Below are 14,085 nucleotides of genomic sequence, written 5' to 3' on the forward strand. Positions count from 1 at the left end.
GTTTCTAAACCTTTTAACATTTTTGTTGCTCTTCTTGGGACTCGGTCCAATTTGTCCTCATTTCTCCTAAAGCGTGGTGCCCAGAATGGGACACAGCTGAGGCCTCCCCAGTGCCCAGCAGAGTGGGACAATGACCGCCCAGGACTTACACAGGACTTTCGTGTTAATACACCCCAGAAGGATACTGGCCTTTTCCCCAGCGCGTCGGGTTGTTGACTCATATTCAATTTGTGATCCCCTGTAACCCCCAAGCCTGCCCCAGGACTCCCACACTGATCCCATGAACTCAGCTCTTACCCCATGACTGCCCCCCAGCCCTGATCTGCCCCAAGGCCCCTAGCTTACTTACCCCCTACGGCCCCCATTAAGCCACCACCTACTACCCCACGCCTGCCCTTACTCTCCTCCATGCGTTCAGCCCTCCCCTTTCCACGTGGTACGCTGAACAGCTCCCCTCCATTGCGCAGGCGCAGCCTCTGCCGGGCTAGTCCGGGCAACGCTCCCACGTGATCATTGCGCAGGCGCCGCTGCACCCCGGACCGTACCATTGCCAGACGCGGGGGGTGGAGAGATATGTTTCAGACTCCCGGTTCCGTCCGCACTTTCTCCCTCGGAACCGGGTTCTGTCCCCTTCTTCCGCGCTTCCCCGCTCCGGAGTGGAGCGAGCCGGGATCGGGGGGAGGCGCGGCGCTGTGAGCGGAGGGGGTGGAATGGTACGTCCCACCCACCCCCCGCGCCGATAGTGGGAGCGGCCGGCACTGCTGGCCTCCTTTCCTTTCAGCGCTGGGGCCGCCGCCGCCATGAGGTGAGCGGGGCGCGGGTCTGGCGCGGGCCCAGCCAGGGGCCGGGGTCTGCCCGGAGGGGCCGCCCGGGCTCCTGAAGGGACACGGGAGCGGAGGGGGGGGGCGCTGGGGACGTTGGGCCTCCCCCCGGGAGAGCGGCCGGCGCCGGGCCTGCGGGTGGGCCTCGGCCTGGGGCCGGGCCTGGCGGAGAGGAGCCGCTGCCCCCATCCGGGAGCGTCTCTTGCCCCCTCAGCCCGGACCCGGCCTATGGCAGCGGGGCGATTAGGGGCGGGGGGCTTGGAATGGAGCGGGGGGGCGCGCGCGCTGGGGGCGGGGGGGCTGGAATTGGGGAGGCGCGCGCGCGCTGGGGGTGCGCTGGGCACAGGTGGGGGGGGGGGGCGAGGCACCCAGAATCACTGAAGAGTTTAATCTGGTCAGCGTCACAGGCCACAGTTTCTCCACTCACACTGTTTTGCCACATGCCAGATTTCCATGCGATTGCTGCCCCTCACTCCAGAGGTGATGATCTTTCGGCAGTGCCCTATGTAATTAACTTGCATTAGGCTTTGTAATCTCTGCAATGAAAGGCCCTTTATACATTTAAATAAAGCTAGATTGCATTTTGAGCATTCCAGGAACAGTGAAAAATGTGGTGATTTGCCATTGCGCTAAACGGGGGGCTGCCTGTTCTAAGCCGTGTGTGTTGGTTTGTTCAGTATGCTCAGGCTCCAGAAGAGGCTGGCCTCCAGCGTCTTGCGCTGTGGCAAGAAGAAAGTTTGGTTGGATCCTAACGAGACCAATGAGATTGCCAATGCTAATTCTCGTAAGTAACCATTTCTCTGCCACATGGGCACTGGGCAATTCAGTGCTAGTGCTATCTTCTGGTATGATTTGTGGGCCTAGCTAATTATTGACTCTTGCAGAAGATGCAGTGATCTCAATTTGTCTTTGGTACAGGCTTGGTAGTAGAAAGGTTAATTTAATAGTAGCTAAACTGAATTGCCTTCTCCACAGGCTTTTTTATATTCAAGTTTATTTAAAGGTTTTGCTGATTTACAAGCATATAGCAATTGCCTTCCCTTGATAACTGGAAGCAGTAAATGACCAAATTCTAGAATTCTGCTAAATCCACACTGAAAGAATTCACACAAGAATGTGATGACTAGTGTGGATGTTCTTTGGGGGGACAGGAGTTACAACTTTCCAGTCAAACACCAACCACAGGGATATCTAAGGGTGAACAGAGGAGATGCATGACTGAAAAATGAGAAGAGCAGAAAAACATGAGTTCACTACAAGTACTGAAAAATAGACAGTTTGTCCCTTCTCATGGACTAGGCTTCCTTTTGTGTTAACTGAGCTAGCAGATCCAGCAGGTAGAATGGAGGCAGAAGCCGGACCCAAAGGACATCTTTATAAAGTTTGCAGTGTGGATTCCTTTAGGCTTAGACTTTGTAATCCATCCCGAAAACTCCTTTTGAAAAGGAAAATGTATTGGTGTTGGACTCTCGCCTTGCTCATACTGTCCATTTTCTGTTCCATTTGATGTCTTCAACATGGAACATCTCTTCTGATTTCCAGGTCAGCAGATCAGGAAACTGATCAAAGATGGTTTGATAATCCGCAAGCCTGTGACTGTTCACTCCCGTGCCCGATGCAGGAAAAACACCTTGGCCCGCCGAAAGGGCAGGCATATGGGCATCGGTAAGTGATGGCTGGCTTCACTCTAGATAACTGGGGTTAAACATCTGTCAACTTCTAGAGACCTTTGCTGAGGGTGGATTTATAGACAGTCCTGTGTACCAAGGAGCGGCCTTGTAATACAGCTGGGTTGTTAATCAGACTCCTTGGATTCTGAGGTGTTAAGCACACTGGCAAGGATGCTTACTGGTAACTAGCTGTGTCCTAGCTCTGAGACACCTTTCTCTTTGCCTCCAGGTAAGAGGAAGGGTACAGCCAATGCTCGTATGCCCGAGAAAGTGACCTGGATGAGGAGAATGAGAATTCTGAGACGTCTGCTTCGCAGATACAGGGAGTCCAAGAAGATCGACCGCCATATGTAAGTCTGAGAGCCAAATGAATCCTGCCCTGCTTCTCCTTTGGTGGTGGGTGTCTGGGTGGGGAACAGGGTCCCCATCTGCCTGGATAAACCAGCCTGTGCTGCGCAAGGCTGTTGCAGCTGGCTCTATAAACTTGGACCTGAACCCACAGATGCCAAAGTGGAAAGCCAAGAGAGATTAAACACATCTTTTATGGAAATGATAAATCCCTTGCAGTGGATAAGGGCACAGGAAAGCTGCTACCGAATGATCTTGGTGTTGGTTAGTGCTTCTCAGCACTAGCTCCTCTGCTGACATTGGAGGGCAGGACAAGGGAGTCGTGTGTGGTGGTAGATTAAGCTGCTGCACGATGGTTAAATTCATTTTAAAACTCTGGGACACAGGTCACTATGTGGCCCATTACAGAGAAGGCATAACTGCTGTTTATCTAGAGTCACTCAAGGTGTCTTGGAAGCCGCACAGTTCATATTTCCTCTTTTGTGCCATCAAACAAATGAGCTTTGCGTCCTGCACCACAGGGAGCTCTCACCTCACCCTGTCCCTTCCCTTTCGTTAGGTATCACAGTCTGTATCTGAAGGTCAAGGGTAACGTGTTCAAGAACAAGCGGATTCTGATGGAGCACATTCACAAACTCAAGGCAGACAAGGCTCGCAAGAAGCTTCTGGCGTAAGTGTTTGATTATTAAAGCGATTCTGAGAGCTTAGTAAAGGCCCAAGGCTTAAGTTCTGCACACGTGAGCTTCTGATAGTGCTCAGTATCCGTTCAAGTGACTCGTTGAGCTCTCAGCACTCGGGTTACAAAGACATTGGTTCTCTTATTGTGGCAGCCTGTCAAGTGAAACTGACTAGACACAAATGAAGTTCGCTAGCATCTCTTCACTAACCAAGCCTGGTCGTAGTTACGCTGCTATAGTGCGGTCAATTAGGGCTGTGATTATTTACTGATATACTGGTTTAAGGTTTGGTATGGGTGCAGACTGTCAAACTAGAACAGGTATAAGCTCTCGTAGATCGGTATACGTGCATTCACATTAGGTGGGTTCTACTATACCAGTATAGTTAGAGCAGCAAAACTTTCTAGTGTAGACGAGGCCTAAGGCTGAGTGGAGTACAAGATAATACGTCATAAATGTTGACAAATGATCTGGATATTAATGGCTTGGTTTTAATGGTGTAAATAAATCCAAGTATGACTTGAATGCCCCCTTTAAACAAGCTTTGCCCTTCTGCGTGACGTAAACACCCAGGAAATAACACCCATCTTCAGGGGATGGGCAAGTTCCCCTGCTGAATGTTGTCCAAAGACCTTGCCATTGAAGGATCCGTTCTCAAGAAGGGGCAAAGTTAAGACAATTGAAGGACAAATGGGTTCTGGCAGATCATGCATTATTTTCCCTTTCTAACTTCAGTCACTGGACTGATCAGTTTTGTCAAGATCTCAAGGGCACTCTCTAACAAAAAGTTTGCTGTGTGGTGTCCTTGGAGATGGAGTAAAGACAGCAGCATGCTCTTTGTGCTGTCGTTTAGGCCAAGGACCTGTTTAGTCCCAATCCTGGCCAAGGGTAGATCCCATTGATGCCTGCCTATATTACTCAGTAGGTCAGTGGGGTGTCACTGAACAAGATATTGAATTGCACTTAAGACTGTTGCATTGAAAAGCGCTAGTGGGGAGATGTGCGGGCGTCGTAACCTGGTAAACAGCAGCTATAAAGCAGTAGGTGGCGCATGAGGCATTTGTGAAATGCGTGTTCACACCTCATCTCTCTACAATGGCTTCCTAAGGCTGGAGAAAAATAGTCAGAGGTGGGGGATGATGTCCAGGTAAAAGCTGTGTGAGTTTATCTGGGCTGCTGGAGGCTGACGCCCTGTGTGTTCATGAAACCTATTTTCATCTTCAGTGACCAGGCCGAAGCTCGCAGGTCCAAGACCAAGGAAGCCCGCAAGCGCCGTGAAGAACGTCTGCAAGCCAAGAAGGAAGAGATCATCAAGACTCTCTCCAAGGAGGAGGAAACCAAGAAGTAAACTTCTGTGGCTGGTCTGTGTACATAGTGCTCTCCATCAAAGGGTATTAATAAATGCTCCACATCCAAACCTAGTCTTTGGCCTATGTCTAACTTCCTTTCCTAGTTGAGGGTTCCTGGGTGCTGAGTTGCTTTTGCCATCTGGGTATAAGTGCCTCTTGCAATACTGTAAAACTTCTAATGCAAACTTTCTATCATACAGGTCTAGAGACGGGTTGCTCAGAACTTGCACTGAAAGTGTTGGGAGGCAGCATGCTTAACTTTTCAAGGCTATGCAGTGCATCTAGTCAGTACAGCGACTCCTTCCTGGGTTAGGAACAGGGCAAAGGGACTCTCAGCCAGAGGAAGATCATTGAGCTGGGGGTGAATGTGCTTACAAGGAGATGACCCTGGGGGCAAGATGCAGTAGAAACAACCAGTGTGAGCAGTCCCTCCATGGACCTGTTGCATCCCTGCAGTGCAGTTAGTATCTCAGACCAGGTAGAAAAGTTAGAGCCAAGTGGCACCTTCATAAGCAAAGGTCAGTCTGGGATTTTGTGTGTGGAAATCCTGCTGGGGGGGAGAGGGGGAGAGCAGTTATTCATTACCCATGGCATGATCCAAGGGAGGAAACATTTCATTGAACATCTGCAGCTTGCCCAAAGCCTGGGCATGGGTACCTGTAACAGCCCCAAACTTTGGTAAAGGACACACAGAAAAGGAGAGTGTTAAGAATCTGTACTCAGTGTTACAGACCTGATTGTCGAACAGGGGGAAATGGGCTTGCTTCAGACGTGCGCTTGGCCTGTGAACATTTGGTGTTCAGTAAGCAGCAGGACACATCTAGGTAAAACCACCCCGCTCAGTCTTGACCACACATGCAGAGATGCCTTCCCTACATTTTCAGTAATCCTCCTGCTTGTTTACATGTCATTCCAAAATTACTAATTCAGGCTTAAAGCAAAGCTAATTTTGCGTGTGTGTGCATATGTATACCCACAAAATAAGTGTCACGACGGCTTGGATCTGATGAACACCCTGTATAGCGCTGTGGCCATGGGGGGCCTGTTCTTTTCCACCACCCCCATGGCCTGCTCAGACCGCGTAGTGAGGGTCTGATAGGAGGCAAGCTGCAGCGATTGCCTGTAGGGGTTGGGGTGCTGCGGAATTCCCTGCCCAAGTTTCAGTTCCGTGTAGACCCTGCTGGGCCATGTTAACATGCTCTGGGTACCTAGAGTGCACCAGCATGGTCCACGCAGGGCAGCTAGTGCACAACATGCAGCCTGAGGCTTGGGCAGGGAATCCAGTGGCCCACTAACTTGCTGCAGCTTGCCTTCTGTCGGACCCTCATGCTGCAGGGGAGGAGGAAAGACCTCATCCTGGGAAGGAGGTCCAGGCCCACAACAAACCATGGTAATTAAGGGCCCTATGTGGCATAGGAGAGCAGCTCTCCTAGGTTGAGCCTTCCCTTCTCCCTGTTTGGGGATGGGTGTTATAGGTGCAAGGGGGGGCAGTTGCCCCCTTGGCCATATATAGGGAGGAAATGGGGGAGAGCAGGTTTTGGGGGGCAGGGGGAAAGAGAAAGATCCAAGCAACTACCCTAATGTTTTTCATAAACCTTCCTAAGAGTTTGAGCAAGATCAGCACGTACCTCCCCATCTCCTGGGTGAGGGATCCGTCTGAAATCAGGTCTTGATCTATGGAGAAGTGTCCGTGTCATAAATTGCCCCAATTGACAATCTCATTAGAGGCCAAAGACAATCTCCTCTCCTGTTTTCTAGGTCCTCGCTAGCAGGGCAGCATGTGGAAGCTTGTTCTATGCCTAAGTGGAGCATGTCAGTTGGCAGGGCTGTGTGTGCAGCCCATCTAGTGAGCACTAGAGTAATACAGCTTTAGAAATCCCAGCCTGCCGTGGTGAGAACTTTAGGATCAAAGCACGATGCAAAGGATGTAACATCTTGCTCTCTGGACCCTAACCTGACCGTGGAAGCATGGCAGTGTGTGGGAGACAGCAATCCGAGGTATAGTTTGAGTAAGGGGCATTCTTGGCACATTTAAAGCTCATTCTAGCAAGGTCTGAGCTCAGCCCAGCTCTCTAGGCAGATGACATTGTTGTCAGATGCTACCGATGTGGTGCTCTGCTTTCTCCTATGTTGATATCACTCGGCTGCGTGCGTGTGTTCCCTCTGTGTGCTGTCCCAGCTCTGCGCAGATAGCTGACACAGCAAACCCGACGAGAACGCCCAATAGCCACAGACTCTAGTAAGGTACGAAGGCACCTCGGCCAGGTTTATTGCGACCCTGACACAATTGCAGTTCCCCGCAGATTACTTAGTCTACGGGGCATACTACGAGAAAGTGCCGCTTGGCAATGGACTCAGCTCAGTCAGTGGCGGGACTTTCCACTGCCCCCTCGGCCGGACAAAGACACCACCCCAGGGATACATTCTTATACGCAGGTACAAACAAGTTACACATCACTCCTGATGTATTGAGGTGCAACCCCTCTACGCAGCAAGGTACAACCCCTCTACGTACGCAGTAAGGTGCCGCCTCTCACCTTGTACATGGTGGTTCGATCAAAACAACTCTATCCATCATTTTACCCTTTTGCCCCTGTCATTGGGATGGGTCGGGCTGTTCCATGTTATCTGTGGACTGTTCCCGTATGGTTTGTCTTGGTACCATGTTTATACTTTAACTTTGCTAGGTGAATATATATTTATGCAGGATCAGCCCTTTCCTTGCCAGCTTCTGTGAGCAGGGCCTGTCTCTGGCTCACAGCTTAGCTTTGCTTTATATTCGCTAAGTCTTGACCATTACTCTAGTTTGGTTCAGGCCTCATACTGGGCCTTTATCAGGGCCTTCACTTACCACAGACACCACTTCTGCAGCCTATTCATGGCTTTTTTTTTTTAGCTCTGCATATTTCTGACCCATGCAGTTTGTGATGCTCTTTCACAAGCATCTGGAAAGTCTCCTGTTCCACCCTGTAGAATCCCAAGCGTCTCAGAAAAGGGAGCAGTGGCTAACTGGCACAGAGTGGTGTTTCCCGTGTCTCGCTGTGGGGGAGGGAATGCTGGGAAAAGGTACTAGGGCCAAGTCCCAAGTATCACATCACGAGATCACTGCTATCCGTGCAGAGCAGATGGGACATGCCAGCCAAGCTCCTCCTTGCAATGACTGCACGGTTGGTTCGCCTCTACCCTGTGAAGGAAGTGAGAGGGCGTAGGAATTTCGTGGGGAAGGCAGTGGAAGCACTTCCCAGTGCACCGGCCTTGATTTCCATATTATGCATCCCAAATACTAGCCTTCAAAACCACACCTGTTCAGCTTCAACTTCAGCTCCTGCAGCCGGCCAGAGATTTCCCTGAGGCTCCAAAGGAGCAAGACTGAGCGGGCGCGTGGTGAGATCAAATATAATTAACCATCTTTGCCCCTTTCTGCAATGCAGTCCAGCAAGACAACATGCATCAGGGTTTCTTTAAATAAAGTAGCTGTAGTTTTGGAGCAATAGCACTTCCTAGGGGCAGCCGTGCGCTGTGGCTGGATCCATTTTGTAAGTGCTTGATGGCCTAGATTTAAGGGTAACTAGAACTGCCATAATTGTGTGAACAGTAGAAACATAGGCCCTGATCCCGCAAACTCATGGGAGTTTCAGGGTCGGCGACCTTCATTATAGAGAGCAAGCCGCTGTGGCAAAGATCAGGGTGTTGCTCTGGACTTGCTAGAGATGGCCCCTGGGGGTGACCAGCTAAGGGAAAGAAAGGTGTTTAAAATGTGCCTGTTTTCCTGCCACTAAATATTCAGGTCACATGTCTGCTGTTCTTTTTGGAAGACTATGGAGGATTATTGCATTAGTGAAACATGACTGGGGGAGGAAGTGATACTTTTTTCCAGAGGAGGTTCAGTTCCTATAGCACCTACAACTCCTAAGCTGTGGGAATTCGGCACCCCAGCATTAGGTTTTTAAACATTCAACTCTAAACACACACAACTTTCTTCCCATGCTTCAAAGATTTTTCCCCTTGCTGAATGCTTATGGGAGCTCCTCCTCCACCCCTCTGCATCCTGCACAGGAGATTCCCACTGACCAGGACAGGTTAATTTCTAAAAAATAACATTTCAGGTTGCCTACATGGAAGCAGCAAAGCCACTTTTCTTCAGCTCCTTTAGGTGCTCTGTGCCCCCTGAAGCACCACTCGTAGGGTGGGTCATACTGATTTCCCCACACACACCCCTGTGGCCCAGAGGCAAAAAGCCAATGAGAACATTTCATCTGGTGTCGCAGCTGCTGTGATCAGTGCAGCTAAGACTTCAAAGCCCCATGCTACAGGAGATCATTCACTTTAATAGAGGTGACAGCCATCTGTTGGGAGGAGAGTCTCAGCTAGGAGTGGGGGGCTGTCTTTTTAACCAACATCTTCAGCTTCCGGAGAGCCCGTTGGAGGAACAATGGAGAGAAATCCCCATGCTTGAGCTGAGAGGTCATAGCCCGGAGGGTGGGTGCGCATCTCCGGTGGGCTGAGGGCATAGTGCCGACCAGCGACTTCTTTTGAAGGGCAGCCACTGCGATCTCCTGGAGAACAGCCTAGAAGTCCCAGAGGAAAGACAGTTACAGCTCGGAAGTCCGAAGGAGATCAGACTATTTAGTTTGTCCCAGAGAAGGCTCAAGCACCTACATGGGGAGAAGATGTCAAATAGGCTCTTTAGCCGAAGAGGCATAACCGGTTCTGGGAGCTGATACATTTGGGCTAAAAATAAGACATTTTTCACAATGAGGGGGATTAACCATTGGACCAATTTACCTAGAGAGGTGGTGGATTCCCCGTCACTTGGCACCTTCACGCCAAGACCGGATGCCTTTTTAATCATTATGCAGTAGCTCAACCACAAGATCTGGGCTTGATGCGTTGAGGGAGGTGCCTGCTGCTAGGCCGGAGGTCGGGCTAGATGAGCCAAATGGTCCCTCCTGGCCTTAAAGTCTGGGACTCTATGAAAGTCAGACTCCTTAGGACTTGTCTACATGGGGAAATTGACCAGCATAGCTACTCCAGAATAACTATTCCGCAATAGCTCCCCATGTGGGACACCTATTCTGGAGTAAAAATGCCTCTTCCTGATTTAGCTTAATTCACTTTGGAAGCGGCAAGATAGAGCGGGGACTTCTAGATTGTATTTTTGGTCCCATCACTGACTTTCTATGTGAGGCACTCGATTTCCCCCGGGTACAATGGGGGTGATCTCTGAGCCCCAACCCAGTGGGTGAAATCCATTAGTGTTTGCAAACGGCTCACAGACTGTTAGATGGGCGGTGCTATGAAAGCACTAAATGTTATTCTTAGTCCAGCCTCTTCAGCCTGCTGGGGGAATTTTTATTGTTTATATACAGCAGCAGCAGGAGGACTGGGGCCCTGACTCAATCTCTGCCCTGAAGAGCTCACAACCTAAATAGACAAGACAGACAAAGGAGTTGTTATCCCAATTTTACAGATAGGGAAACTGAGGCACACAAACTGGGGATCCTTTTGTGCTGGGTGCAGTACGTAAATAGAGTAAGAGGAAATGCCTGACCTGACCAGCTCACACGCTAAATAGACAAGACATGTGGATGAAAGGAAGGATTATTAGCCCCGTTTTACAAGTGGGGAAACTGAGGCACAGAATGAACTTGAGCAACTTGGCCAAGCTCACACAGGGAATCTGGGGCAGAGCCAAGAACTGAACCCAGATCCCCTGCCTAAACCACAAGGCCATCCTTCCTGTCTAATCCAGCCTTTCCCCTAGCAGGGGATAGATTTGCCTCTTCTTACTGGTCAGGGATGAGAGCTGCCAACAGCCAAGGCCTGACATAGCTGGAGGGAGGGGAGTTCTTTGTAGAGAGAGAATGACGTCCCTCTACATACAGGGTGCCCAGACTCTATGGTGATGGCCGTATTTGAAATGCAGATGCCGAAAAGCATTCAGTTTCCCAGTGGCTTTCTTACCTTTCTCTCTAAGGCCTGTGCCCTGGAGTCCCCAGAAGGGCGGAGGCAATAGTCAGAAAACAGCCTCTTTGCCTTGGAGAAGAAGGTCCCATGTGCGTCTGCTCCCCATTTGGGACAGCTGTTGAGCTTCTGCCTTAGCTCCTCCTCCAGCTCCTTCAAGTCAGGGGGTCCGAAGCCCCTGAAGCCCCCCAGAGGATGAATTGTGTTGTCATTGCAGAGCTGACAGGCAGGGTTGGGACGAAGCCACCTGCTGGGCCCAGGCTCTGTCCTTGTCTCGTGAGAGGTTTCAGATGAGGGATTGAACTGCTGTGCTCCAGGGAAATCCAAGCTGGGAGAGCCGGTCAGCCAGGAGATGGTGATGCCTCCTGGAGGGAAGGACCAGGAAGCCCTGCTTGACGAGGGTGTCACTTCCTCATCTCTAACCCACGGGCTTCCCCATCCCTCCTGCAGCAGAAGGTCCTCGTCCTCTCTCAGCTGATTGAAATCGTTCTCAGGCAAAATCTTCTTATCCGCACCGGGTAATGCTGTCGCCCCCTGCTGGTCCCATTCATACCCACCCTCTGTGTCATGTTCACCTCTGGAATGGGTCTTTCCCCCTGTCAGGCAACTGATGACGTTGTAGCCCCGGCAGCTGGCGGGTGAGTCGGAGCCGGCGTTCTGCTCGTCGGCCACGATTCTGATCTGCTCCCCCGAAGTCTGCACCGCGTCCACCGGGACAACCTTCAAGAGGTCGCACATCAGCTTCACGAGGCGCTCCAGACTGTCGTCATTCTGAACCCAGGGCAGATGTTCCCCTGGAGTCTTTGGGACCATGGATACGCCCCTGGGCTGGCCTGCTCCGGGCAAGGCCTCCTCCTCCTCTCCGCTGAGGTTTAGCACCCCAATGCTGTCGTCATGGCTGTCGGTTGACGTCATCTCCAAGCATTTGTCCTTTTCTATATCCAACTCTTCGATATCTTCTAGGACCTGAGGGAGAGGAACAAACCAGAGCAGAGCTCCAAATCAGGAGACACGGGGCTTGGAGAAGCGGGGGGTCGAGTGTGTAGGACAGGTCAGGGGACGGGGATGTCTGGGCTACAGGCTGGGGACATCCCAGTCACAAGTGAATCTATCGTTCCAAAGACAAAGGACTTTCCCTCTGTTAACGGAGATAGCATTAGGGCTTCCAACCTCTCTAGGCCAGTGAGGGGGTGGAGGGGGGACTCCAGGACCCAGCCAAGCTACACAAATAGGTAGCGTTATGGCCAATGAAATGCAAGGAAAAGGCCTCCCCTGGAGAACGCCAAGGAAAATAAACTCAACTAAAGGCCCAATTGTGTCAGAAGGGTGTGTGTGTGTGTGCATGTGTTAAATGGCTGCTTTCCCCAGTGACTGATCACAAGGGTGTGTGTGTGTGAGAGTGTGTGTGTGAGTGAGTGAGTGAGTGAGTGAGTTAGTTAAATGGCGGTTTTCCCCAGTGAGGCCTCATCTGGAGTACTGTGTCCAGTTTTGAGCCCCACACTACAAGAAGGATGTAGAAAAATTGGAAAGAGTCCAGCGGAGGGCAACAAAAATTATCAGGGGGCTGGAGCATATAATATATGAGGAGCGGCTGAGAGAACTGGGTTATTTAGTCTGCAGAAGAGAAGAATGAGGGGGGATTTGATAGCTACCAACTACCTGAAAGGGGGTTCCAAAGAGGATGGATCTAGACTGTTCTCAGTGGTGGCAGATGACAGAACAAGGAGTAATGGTCTCAAGTTGCAGTGGGGGAGGTATAGGTTGGATATTAGGAAAAACTTTCACTAGGAGGGTGGTGAAGCACTGGAATGGGTTCCCTAGGGAGGTGGTGGAATCTCCTTCCTTAGAGGTTTTTAAGGTCAGGCTTGACAAAGCCCTGGCTGGGATGATTTAGTTGGGGATTGGTCCTGCTTTGAGCAGGGGGTTGGACTAGATGACCTCCTGAGGTCCCTTCCAACCCTGAGATTCTATGATTCTATGACTGATCACAAGGGTGTGTGTGTGTGCGTGTGTGTGTGCGTGTGCACATTAAATGGCTGCTTTCCCCAGTGACTGATCACAAGGTATGTGTGTGCACGCACGCACATCTTCCGCTGGAGCTCAGGGGATTTGAGACCCAGTGCAAGAGCAATTCCCAGCTGCCTGGGTGACCTTCAGCGTTGGAAGGACCAGTCTGAGCCATTCATACCCATTGCTGGGCCGTGACCTGGACATCTCTCAATGGAAACACAGCAGCAGCTGGGAATGCAAACAGGATGTGAAGGGCATGAGGAACAGGCTAGGAAATAGCTCAGAGAATATCCTAAAGCCAAGATGGGGATCAATGGGGTGGCCTGACCTGGAGCCGTCTGGTTAGTCCTGGTCACTCCACCTCAGCTGGGGCAAAGCCGATGGAGAAGGGGGTTCAGACCCAGGCGCTCTAGAGAGACAGCTGGGAACTTCGCTCTGCTACGTGGGCTGCCACGCTTCGGAACTGAGGCCCACCGCGTCACGACCTTTGCCCTCTGACATCAGAGATGTGAGGGGCGAGGTCAGAAGCAGGAGCCGTGACAAGGGTTCTGTCCCCACCTCCAGCGCTGACTCAGCCTGGGTGGGTCTTTTCCTCAGTTTCCCCATCTGTAGGACGAGGGCGATCCCCAGCTCCTCCTCCTCTCTGCCCCCTGCCCCTGGCCTTATTGGAGATCCCGGGAGGTGGGCGCATGGAGCTGGCGCCAGGAAAGGAGCCAGCCTAGTGCCTGAAAGGACTTTGGAGGAGTCTGGCCCCAAACCCTGCAGCACAGTGGGGCCAACAAAAGGAGCCCCACGACCCATGGCTGAGTCTCAGGCTTCGGCCTAGTCAATAAACGAGACCCCCGCTTCCCTCCATCCCTCCCAGGATCCTCTGTGGCTCCACGTCCACTGCACCACTTAGCCCAAGCAGCTCCTCACCAGGTCCCCTTCCATGGTGGCTGTATCACTGCGCCGGGCTCCAGCCGTGACGAGGCCCAGCGCGGCGTGCTCGGGATTCCCAGCTCCACTCTAGGAGCACGAAGACATCCTCGCCCTGCCGAAGGGACTGGGCATCAGTGAAAGGGGCCGGGGCACCATCCCCTGAGCCGTGGGGGCAGCATGCCCCAGCCCCCAAGGCTCATTCCATTTTGGGGCTCCCCGCGGAGGGTCCCGAAGTGGTGGCCAGTTAGCGGCAATTCTGATGGCAGCTTTGGAGGTGGGGCTGCTGGCCCACTGGGCCAACCCACACCCAACTCACTGATGGCCA

At 51.8% G+C, this 14,085-nt stretch overlaps 1 protein-coding gene across 1 annotated transcript; it reads left to right on the top strand.

Moving 5' to 3' along the window:
- Nucleotides 1–653: 653 nt before the first annotated feature.
- Nucleotides 654–4,937, top strand: RPL19 (ribosomal protein L19). The gene is made up of 6 exons (XM_034756187.1): nt 654–805; nt 1,499–1,605; nt 2,364–2,486; nt 2,721–2,841; nt 3,399–3,509; nt 4,741–4,937. The coding sequence occupies exons 1-6, from the start codon at nt 801–803 to the stop codon at nt 4,862–4,864; spliced, it is 591 nt and encodes a 196-aa protein (XP_034612078.1). The 5' UTR covers nt 654–800; the 3' UTR covers nt 4,865–4,937.
- The last annotated feature ends 9,148 nt before the right edge of the window (nt 4,938–14,085 follow it).

This window comes from Trachemys scripta, chromosome 23 (genome assembly GCF_013100865.1).
Source record: "Trachemys scripta elegans isolate TJP31775 chromosome 23, CAS_Tse_1.0, whole genome shotgun sequence".
NCBI classification, from domain to species: Eukaryota; Metazoa; Chordata; order Testudines; family Emydidae; genus Trachemys; species Trachemys scripta.

What these genes read in the sequence shown, in the direction of transcription:
- RPL19 (XM_034756187.1), top strand. An exon ending in GATTGCCAATGCTAATTCTC is followed by an intron (nt 1,606 to 2,363) that starts GTAAGTAACCAT and finishes TCTGATTTCCAG; the next exon opens with GTCAGCAGATCAGGAAACTG. An exon ending in GGGCAGGCATATGGGCATCG is followed by an intron (nt 2,487 to 2,720) that starts GTAAGTGATGGC and finishes CTTTGCCTCCAG; the next exon opens with GTAAGAGGAAGGGTACAGCC.